At 38.7% G+C, this 10,408-nt stretch overlaps 2 protein-coding genes across 2 annotated transcripts; one reads left to right on the top strand and one right to left on the bottom strand.

The window, feature by feature from the left end:
• Window positions 1–821: 821 nt before the first annotated feature.
• On the top strand, window positions 822–3,253 carry LOC139865494 (uncharacterized). The gene is made up of 3 exons (XM_071853637.1): window positions 822–1,805; window positions 1,878–2,036; window positions 3,236–3,253. The coding sequence occupies exons 1-3, from the start codon at window positions 822–824 to the stop codon at window positions 3,251–3,253; spliced, it is 1,161 nt and encodes a 386-aa protein (XP_071709738.1).
• A 403-nt stretch (window positions 3,254–3,656) lies between these two features.
• LOC139865335 (uncharacterized) lies at window positions 3,657–6,605 on the bottom strand. Its single transcript, XM_071853626.1, has 6 exons — window positions 6,180–6,605; window positions 5,786–5,941; window positions 5,413–5,640; window positions 4,926–5,219; window positions 4,507–4,833; window positions 3,657–4,209 (listed from the first exon to the last, which is right to left on the bottom strand). Exons 1-6 carry the CDS (start codon window positions 6,603–6,605, stop codon window positions 3,724–3,726), a joined length of 1,917 nt encoding a protein of 638 aa, XP_071709727.1. The 3' UTR covers window positions 3,657–3,723.
• Between the last annotated feature and the right edge of the window lie 3,803 nt (window positions 6,606–10,408).

The following is a 10,408-nucleotide window of genomic DNA, read 5'->3' as shown; positions in this document are numbered from 1 at the left end:
CCTTGCTTACCAAAAAAAAATAAAAAAATAAAAAAAATTGTCATCACAAGAAGAAGTAAAACTTGAGAAAAAAAAGGGATTATCACCAAAATACCCTTTTTTTTTAAGCTTGTTGACTGAGAGCCCTAAAAAAAAAAGTTTGACAATTTGCCCTCGCAAGGCGCAAGACACCTTGCGTCTTTGCGACCTTGCGTCTTTGCGATCTTGCGACCATGCGACCTTGCGTTACTGTCAAACGCAACAAAGAGACTTGCGTCCTTGCGTATTGCGTCATGCGTCTTGCGACTTGCGCCTTGCGTCTTGCGTCTTATCCAGATAAGATTTTCATGATTTCGTGGATAAGATTTTGTACGATTTTTGTACTATTACGGATAACTTTTTCAATTCATATAAGGTATTACCAGCTCTATTTTCACTTCATTTCCACCATTTCAACATAAATCATATAATTTCAAGCGTCATTAAGGTAACTTTCTTTGTTTTAAATAATGAGTTTTAGTGATAATGAAACCTTTGTTATTCATATATGTTGTGGTGGTTCTTTTCAATTTATTAATAACTTACCTATGTATTTGCCTCTAGATTGTTTTAGAACACGATTAAAACTCCCAGTTGCTCCCCAAAAACTAATTACTCGAAGAATATTGTTAAAAAATGTTCTTAGAAAAATTAATTTGCCACCTAATGCTCCTGTTTCAATGAGATATGTTGTCGATAATCTTGTTTTTGATATTACTGATGATTATGAAGACTTTCGTGATTTTCTACAACATGCAATATCAAATGCTCCTATTAATATTTACATTGTCGACAAAGTTACAATGCATCAACTCCCAGAAAACTTACAGTCAGTGCAAATCCTACCAATACACAATGTCCATCAAAACCTACCAACACACGATGTCCAACAAAACCTACCAACAAACGAGGAGAGCACAAACCTTCAGACACCCAATTTGGAAGAAGCACGACCTGAAGTACCACCTCCAAACACAGAAGAGTTTGATTTCTTCAACTATGGAGTTGAGAACGTATGTAAAATTAAAAAAACAGATCACCCTTTTGAATCAGTTGTCGCGTCTAGTGCTTCGGAGGAAGAAAATGACAGAGAAGATCAAGATGAAGATGAAAATGAAGAAGAGGAAGAAAAAAAGGATGTATTCTGGAATATGCCACTTTTATTGAGTGAGCATGACCAAGAGACTGAATCTACGAGCCAAATAACAACCAGTTATAGAGTATCCGATTTGATTAAAGTTCGACAAACTTTTTTAAACAAGGATGATTTTGTAAACCATCTATACACAAAATGTCTTGAAGAAAACTTCCAAATTAAGCCTGTAAAGTCTGACAAATCTCGATTCACTGCTAAATGCATGTTGCCAAATTGTGAGTGGAAATGTAGTGCATACAAAATACGCCACACTGACAACTTCATCGTAAAGAAATTGCATGACGTACACACATGCTCACGTACCCAAATTATGGGAAATAATAAACATGCTTCCAAAAAGGTGTTAGGAAGTATTCTGATGGAATCGTTCAAAGCTGCAAATCGAGACTATAATCCAAAAGATATACGTGATGATGTTGGCAACCGTTTTCGGGTGAGCATTTCTTACAATCAAGCATGGAGAGCCAAGTGTCATGCAATAGAGATGCTTCGTGGCAGTATGGATGACTCGTTCCGAATGCTTCCCATTTATCTTCATAACATTAAGATTCATAACCCAGGAAGCATGACAAATGTGGTGACTGACAATGAAAATAGATTCGTGATGTGTTACATGTCCTTTGGCGCAGTTGTAAGTATCACTCATCCTACAATTGTTTTATCTTAAACTAATAGCAATCTCATTTGATTTGTTTGCGTGCAGATTCGATCATTTGTCCAAAATGTTCGCCCTATTATCATCGTTGATGGTGCACATTTGAAAGCTGGATACTTGGGTACAAATTTAGTCGCTGTTGCAATGGATGCCAATAACGGAATTTTGCCATTGGCTTATGGAATTGGTGAAGGCGAGACAAATGAGGTTTGGTCATGGTTTTTTGGCAATCTAAGAGATCATTTAGAAAGTTGTGGTATGAGTAATCGTATGTCAGAGATTACCTTTATTTCTGATCGTGCTCCTTCAATAGCACATGGTATTTCAAATGTGTTTCCTGAAGCCTTTCACTCTTTTTGCGCACGTCATCTATTCATGAACATAAAAACGATGTCCAACAAATTCAAATATTTTGAATGGCACTATTGGAAAATGGTTAAGGCTTATCGTTTGTCAGATTTTCAAGATCATGTTAGTGTATTTCAACGAAGATTAAAAGCGTCTCACAAGTATCTAAATGACATTGGTTTCAACAAATGGTCCAGAAGTCATGCTGGTCATGTTAGGTATGCATACCTTACTAGCAACAGTGTAGAGTCTATTAACGCTCTATCCAAACATGCTCGCAAACTACCAGTTTGCATGTTATTGGAATTTTTTCGCGCTTCTATACAGGATTGGTTTTTCAAACATCACAACAAAGCAGTTAGTCTCACTTCAACGGTTACTCCATATGTTGAACGTAAATTAGGTAAGAGGACGAACAAATCAAGAAGATGGCAAGCATTTCCATCGACAAACAATCTAATAGAGGTGCGTGATGGAAGGAAAAACGGCCTCGTTAATCTAGAAGATAGAACATGTACATGTGGGCAATGGCAATTATCAGGCATACCTTGCGGACATGTATTGGCAGCAGCACGACTCTTCGGAGTGGAAGATGTTACATGTTATGTATCACATTGGTTCTTGTCTCAAACTTATATAAATACATATTCCGAACACATCCTTCCTTTGCCCCATCGATCCGAATGGTCCGATCCAGGGCCCAAGATCTTGAAAATCGTAAAGCCCCCAATTCAAAAGAAAAGAGCACCTGGACGCCCAAAAAGTACCGATCGGATTCCATCTCAAGGTGAAGAAACTGAAAAGAAAGTAAGAACATGTACTCGTTGCAAGCAAGCAGGTCATAACCGAACAACATGTAGCGCTTCTTATGACCTAACCGGTGAATCTACTTCTCAGAGGGTTAAAAAAACAGCCTCAAAATCAAAGTCAAAGTCGAAAGAGAAAGTCGAACCTTCGCAAGCTTATCAGTCTCAATTTTATCAAACGTACGATTTAGACCAGAATTAGGGGACCAGAATTAGTTGCTTGTTTATCAGTCTCAGTTTGTTGTTTATCAGTCTCAGTTAGTTGTTTAAATATGTGTCATAAATTGACCTACATAGAGACGCAAGAACGCAAGAAAAATCTTGCGTATGTCATCAAACACACGCAAATACGCAAACAATAACTTGCGTCTGTCTTTAAAAAAGACGCAACTTTTCAAACAAAACCTTGCGTATGTCATGAAACATACGCAAGCACGCAAACATCAACTTGCGTATATCTTTTAAAGAGACGCAAGGACGCAAACATAACCTTGCGTAAGCCTTCAAACATACGCAAGAACGCAAACAAAACCTTGCGTTCCTTCAAACATACGAAAGAACGCAAACAAAACCTTGCGTAAGCCATTTAAAGAGACGCAAGGACGCAAACAACACCTTGCGTCTGTCAAAAAACCAGAAGCAAGGACGCAAAAAAGTCCTTGCGTCTGTCCCAGATTATTTACATACAAAAATTACATGTTTTACCTAAAAACTGTATAATAATTACATCTACAAGTTAACTAATTAACAACCTTTGGGTCCTCTGGGTCCTCTGGTGGTGGTGGTTCCTGTGTATCAAAGCGTGCACGGAAGAATGTTCTTGCCATTCGAATTCTATAGTCCTTAGCAGCCTTTTTAGGGTCTCCAATGTTGTCAATCTGATCCCAACCAAAAACTATCCTCTCCATATGAAGGCAGACCCAAACACCACAATCACCATGGCCACCACTCTGCATTGGCACATACGGTGCATCCTCGATCATCAACTCTACATCTTCTCTGTTCTCATAATAGTCAACAATTTGTGAGTCCTGCTTCTTGTTAAAGTAATCAATAGCCTTCAAATATAACGGCAAGTTGTCTGATAAGTTTTTGAAGACAGCCTCGAGTTGACCTTTTTTCAAACAACCCTTTAAACTATCATAGACTAATACTCTCTGTTCATCTAAGTTCAAAGTGAGTAGTATAAAATGTTCAGGATCTGAAAAATGTACTGGAATCAAAATCTGCAACAAAAGAAACATAAAAAGTCAAGAAGGAAGGACGCAAGGTTGACCTTGCGAGACACGCAAGGACGCAAGGTAGACCTTGCGTCAGGAGCAAGGACGCAAGGTCTAACTTGCGGGTGGACGCATGGACGCAAATTTTACTTTGCGTCCATAATGAAGACGCAAGGTTAATCTTGCGAGGGTCGCAAGGACGCAAGAGAGTGTTTGCGAACGGATGCAAGGGCGCAAGATTTGTCTTGCGCCTATTACAGTTTACTCAAAATGTATAGTTTATATAAAAAAAAAAGGACTAACCTTATCACATTCAGCCCAGGATGGATAAAGGTCATCACTACCATCCCCAAGACCAATCAAATACATATAATCTGGGGGATTGAATTTAATGATCCCCTCTGCTTCAGGATTAGATGTATCCCTCTTCTCCTCCTCATTTTGAGTGTCATCATCATAAAAGGACTTGAATTTCTCCAGTTGATTGAGGAAACCCAATGGCATAATCGTCCATCGAGAACTACATGTATAATCTGCAATCGGAAACTGAGGACTCGAGGACATCTGGCTAGCTCGGGGCAGAAACCTCTGCCGAAATCTCAACAGGAAGGTAGCCCATCCATCAATATGCTATAATCAGATCAAGTTGATTATGAATGTTATAAAGCTAAAAACAAAACAAAACAAAACATGCATAAGTTTATAATTATTAACAAACTTACTATGTTTTCCAAATAACCAGAAAATGCAATTCCCAATAAACGTTTCCAAAACTCAGTATCAAGGAAGAGGAAGGTTTCATTTTGGAAAATGAACATGCAACGCGTATCTTGCTTATTGAGGATTAGTGATTTCAAATCTTTTGCTGGCCCCACATGCTTCCTTTGATCTCTCCATGCACTTGGTGGTGGTGGTTGCAAAGTTCCTTGATCGTTTATAAATTTATCAACCATTGACCAAATTTCCTCCTCACCAACCCAATCCTTTTCCTTCCTTTTTCTCTTCCTTTCCTTTTTCTGAAAAAAAAAAAATTAGTAATAAAGACGCAAAGACGCAAGAATTGTCTTGCGTCGGTGTAATGCAAACGCAAATACGCAATACAGTTCTTGCGTCCATCAGTGAAGTATACGCAAAGACGCAAGGTAATCCTTGCGTCCAACAATGAAGAAGACGCAAAGACGCAAGGTGATCCTTGCGTCATTCACTAACATCATGCTGGTCTGCTTGTTTTTCTGCTTCATTAACCAATGGCAAATCAACTCCTTGCTCAATCTCCTCAGACACCAGAGCCACGTTCTCATCTTGTTTATCAACAGCTTTTTCAGCCCCTTTTTCAGTAGGCTTTTCAGTTTCCATTGGCAACACATTCTCAACTTCTTTAGTCCCTTGATGAGAAACTTTCAGCCTTTTTACTCTAGAAGCTACTTCGTCAGACAACTGTATATAATATATGAGTCAGCAAACATACGCAAGGACGCAAGATATATCTTGCGTATACCAAGATGCAAAACGCAAGGTCTTATAAACATCAGGCGCAAGGACGCAAGGAAAACCTTGCGTCTGGTGAATGTTATAGATATACCTTCTCCAATGGTTTTCTGTAGCCCGGTGTTGTGAAAGGGGAATTTAAAAAATGAGTGGGCCTTCTTTCTCTTTTCCCACGTCTAACAACCCTCGGAGATGTATCATTGTCAGAGAAAGATCGAGGATCCACATATGCATCCTCGTTATCAACATACTATAATGAACAAAACGCAAAAAATAAGAAAAGTAGCCATACGCAAGGTCGCAAATAAGTCCTTGCATCTGAGTTAGGGACGCAAGTACAACCTGCGCCCAAAATTACAATAAAGACGCAAGGACGCAAGATGGAACTTGCGTCTGATATAACATCAGGATCAAGGACGCAAGTAAAACCTTGCGCCAACATAACAGGCAAGACGCAAGGTCGCAAAAAAAACTTGCGCCTAGTTTACCTGATGTTCCTGGTGTTCCTGTTCTTTCAAACGTTTTTCATGATCATCAAGCTTCTTTTTACAATCAGCCAACTCCTTTTCTTGATCATCCACCCTCTTAGTCAACATATTAACCATACGCAACAATTCCTGCAATTTGTTGCCTTTTTGTGTTGGATGAGGGTCCGAGGTCTGCTCTGACTCCTCCTGCAATAATTCCTTCAAACTGCCACCCAATTCCTCTTCAACTTGATTATCATCTTGTGTATTTTTCTCGTCTTCAACAACATCTCCTTGAAAGTAAGAGGAACTCTGGATCCACCATTGACAACCTCTCTCTGTCTCAGATGGGTGCAGGGAACGAAAAGGTCTTTTTCTCTTCGGACAATCATCCTGAAATGAAGTTATATTAGTAAAAACAAAAGGACGCAAGGACGCAAAAGTCATTTTGCGTCTAGACGCAAGAACGCAAAGATCATCTTGCGAATAGACGCAAGGACGCAAGAGTAAACTTGCGATACACGCAAGGACGCAAGCATGATTCTTGCGCCTGTAACAAGTATAACCCACGGTTCACACGCAAGGACGCAAGGATATCCTTGCGACACACGCAAGGACGCAAGGTGTATCTTGCGTCCTCATGCGACACATAAAACTGCTCTGTTAAAACAGAAACTGCTGTATATATGTAGCGACCCCGACAAATCGTCAAGTGACGGCGTCGACTACGTAGGTCCCATTACCTGGTCATAAGTCTTTAAAACAGACGTTTGACCCAAAATATGTCGCATCCATTCAAGTGTAAAGATTGTTTCAAAGTTTACAAAGATAATTGACCATAAGTTAAGTTACAACGTTATAAGTACAAATGAAAACTATGCGACACAGTTTAAATAAGTTCAAAAGATGCTCCAAAGTGCATGTATACTCGACATCCAAGCAAGTATCAAAAGAGTGCGGAAGCATGTATCACTAAGCATTCATAACCTGAGAAAACATAGAAGAATCTGTCAACGAAAACGTTGGTGAAATCATAGGTTTAGTAAGTATTAAACGTTGTTTTTGAACCACAAGATTTTGTATTTCCATAACGTAGATTATCCAAATCATTTGCATTCCAAAAGTGTTGTTATACGCGAGCACTCAATTATCAAAACTTAACCAACGTTACCCCATCACACAGTGCTAGAACCCACACTAAAACACAAAAATATATTTCATCCGCATAACGGTAGCGAACCGTCCGAATGAGGGTTTGTTAAACCCGTATGGCCACACAATATAAGTTCTCGCTTACACCCTGCAAGTGTAACTAATGATAATCGAATTGAGGCATTTTTGTTCTAACTCGCACGTGGAATGTTTGTTTTCACACTTGTGTTCAAAACATAAAAGTAAGTAGTACAAGATGTAACAAAGTATATGTTTTCTCAACCCACGATTTAAAAGTATAAAAGTTGTTGAAAAGGTGGGACTATGATCTCACCTTGAGTGCAAGAGTTAATAAAGTACTTCAATAAGTAGACGCGTGCAAAGACAAAGCTAGTCTTGACCTAAACATATAGGTTGTATCAATAACGGTAAACACAAACGGTCAAAGATGTTCAATTAGTCCTATGGCTCGTTACGACTCGATTAATATAGCATGTGAATCAATTTGTCAAGTTTCATGCACGATACAAGTAGTTAAGTATGTTAGAACGATTGTATAATCGTTTGGTTAAGTTTGACTAAAAGTCAAACTTGGTCAAAGTCAAAGTCAACGGGGTCGGGTCGGGTATCCGACAATTTTCCCAAGACGAGAAGTCATATAAGAGCCTAATAGTCAAGTTTCATGTTAAACGGAGTTTTAGTTAAGCGGAAACATTTTTGTGACATTTAAAAACAAAAGAGAGTGGCCTGGGGCTTTTGCGCGGCGCGCACTGGGTTGCGCGGCGCGCACCCAAGTGCAATTTCTGGTCAGAACTCAACCAAGAAGGCAAACATCTGGGATCTCTGATTCTGCGCGGCGCGCGGGTAAATGCGCGGCGCGCAATACCTGGGAATCATGCAGTTTGCAGAAAAATGGTCCAAGTCACGAACCAAAATACAATATAACACATTTCATGCACCGAAAACACTTAAAACGCATAACCTATATCATTAGAAAGGTAATTTGACAAGGAAAACAACTAAGCACATTTCATCAAGCAATTCATCACTAACAACAACCAAAAACCGCATTAAACGTTCATAATCAAAGTTTCAAGTTCTAAAAACGCATTTCATGATTCGGGCAACCAATTTACATGTATGATATGCCGTTTTGAAGGTAATCAAGCACACATTGCAACCAAACACTTATCAACAACAATTCATAGCATTTGATGCACCAAAAGTTCATATAAAGCTTATCAAATCCTAATCCAAGTTCACAAAATCACTAATCAAGTTCTTGAAGTTTTCTTAATCAACCTATACACCAAAACGAAGCTAATGATACTAGTAACACAATTAAAACATGGACTTTAACAATCTAACAACATATGAGCATCCAAAACACAAGATTAAGCAAGCATTTTTCATATTCAAGCTAGTTACACCAAAAACAACAAATCGAGCATACAAATTACATACACGACATCACAATGAGCCATAGACACTAATTGACACACTTTTAAGTCAAGAACATGAATTTAAAGAAATCTAGTGATTTTAGAAAGTTACCCAAATTTGATGAAATCGGTATGGAATCGAAGAGGAAGATGCAAGGATTCCAAATATGTAAATTGTTTGGATTGAAGCTTGATCGATTTGAAATGGATGATGATTTCCTTTTTGAAGGATTGAGAGAAAATGGAGAAGTATGAAAAGAAATTGGAAAAGAAATGAAAAAGAAAGATGGGGAGGAGGTTGACTAGTCAAAGTGCTAGTCACCTCTTTGTCTTTTTGGCAAAACTAGTCCCTCTAGTTTGTAGTCGGGTGCGGGAATTAACCGAACGAATATTTTGAATTACACGGGAGTACGGGAGACGTTATAATCCAATAACGAAAATATTTTAAGAATGTAGCTAATGGAGGATACGAATCGAGATACTGAGGATATTATTTAAAAAAAAAAGACGGGCGTTAAAATAATTTAACGGAAAAATGCGGGATGTTACATTATCCACACCTCAAAAGAAATTTCGTCCCGAAATTTAGTTGGAAGTAATAATCGATGCCTCTCACTCGAGACCGGAGATGTCAATGCTATGAATAAGTGAAGGTACGTCCTTGAGTGTTCTCATGAATTTGGATAGTTAGGGTTTCACGTTGTATTAAGGTTTTTTTTTTTTTTTTTTTTTTTTACAATCCCTGGTTTCAACTGGTTTTCCTATGAAGAGTAGTTTATCATCGATAGTTGATGTATCTAGCAGGATTGCACGTTCCTGTTCCGCAGGATACGTTTCTAAGTTTGTTACACGAAATGTAGGGTAAACGGAAACTTAATTGAGTCGGAAGTTCTAAACGGTAGGAAGCGGTTCCAATACGCCCCAAGGTTTCAAAAGGTTAAATATTGCGAATATAACCCTCCTCGATTTCCCAAAATGGATTACACCTTTCCAAGGTGCGGTTTCTCAATATTTCGCGGTTACACACTGGGATTTTGTGAGGTTTTCATCTAAGTTTGGTATAACTCTTTTGGCGACTACGGGTCATCTCGAGCCCTCCTCGGATTTGAATGATTTCAATTATTGTTTCTTGATGGAGTTCAGATTTCGGTGGTTTATGCTTTGGTTAAATGAACAGGGGTATGACATTAGCGGTCATATAGGGTTTCGGAAAGTGCGCGTGAACACACGAGTGGTAACTACTGTTGTAAGAGTGATCTACTAAAGGTGACAATACGAGTTTGTGACATGTCTTTCCAAGACGTAAATCGTTCGTTTGCTCGGTTCGTCAGTTTGTGGGTGGTACGCGGTACTCATGTCTAAGCGGGTTCCCAAGGTTCCTTGTAAAACTAGAAGTGAAACGAGTATTTCGATACGTGAGAATTGACAAAGATGCACCGTGTTGGAATAGAATCTCTTAATATACGTTTGAACAAGTTAGTTAGGGTTCGAAAATGTTCGTTAGAACTATTCACCCTCGTGGCGAATACTATTGTAATATGAAGAGTTTCTCTATCCATGGAGAAATGTTACAAGGAGTTTCCTTAAACGGAAATGCGAGCGATAATATGCGAGGTGTATATAAAATAGTTATTAATTTTAGCAGAAAACACTATT

Source organism: Rutidosis leptorrhynchoides, chromosome 1 (assembly GCF_046630445.1).
Source record: "Rutidosis leptorrhynchoides isolate AG116_Rl617_1_P2 chromosome 1, CSIRO_AGI_Rlap_v1, whole genome shotgun sequence".
Classification (NCBI taxonomy): Eukaryota; Viridiplantae; Streptophyta; class Magnoliopsida; order Asterales; family Asteraceae; genus Rutidosis; species Rutidosis leptorrhynchoides.
Note: the sequence above shows the minus strand (reverse complement) of the source record. Positions and strands in the feature narration are given on the sequence as shown.

Excerpts from the sequence above, each read along its gene's own strand:
- LOC139865494 (XM_071853637.1), top strand. The coding sequence starts at position 822 with ATGCATCAACTCCCAGAAAACTTACAGTCAGTGCAAATCCTACCAATA. Across the intron at positions 1,806-1,877 it reads ACATGTCCTTTGGCGCAGTT|ATTCGATCATTTGTCCAAAA; the intron begins GTAAGTATCACT and ends GTTTGCGTGCAG.
- LOC139865335 (XM_071853626.1), bottom strand. The coding sequence starts at position 6,605 with ATGACTTTTGCGTCCTTGCGTCCTTTTGTTTTTACTAATATAACTTCA. Across the intron at positions 5,641-5,785 it reads ACAGAAAACCATTGGAGAAG|TTGTCTGACGAAGTAGCTTC; the intron begins GTATATCTATAA and ends TATTATATACAG. Across the intron at positions 5,220-5,412 it reads AACAAGCAGACCAGCATGAT|AAAAAGGAAAGGAAGAGAAA; the intron begins GTTAGTGAATGA and ends TTTTTTTTTCAG.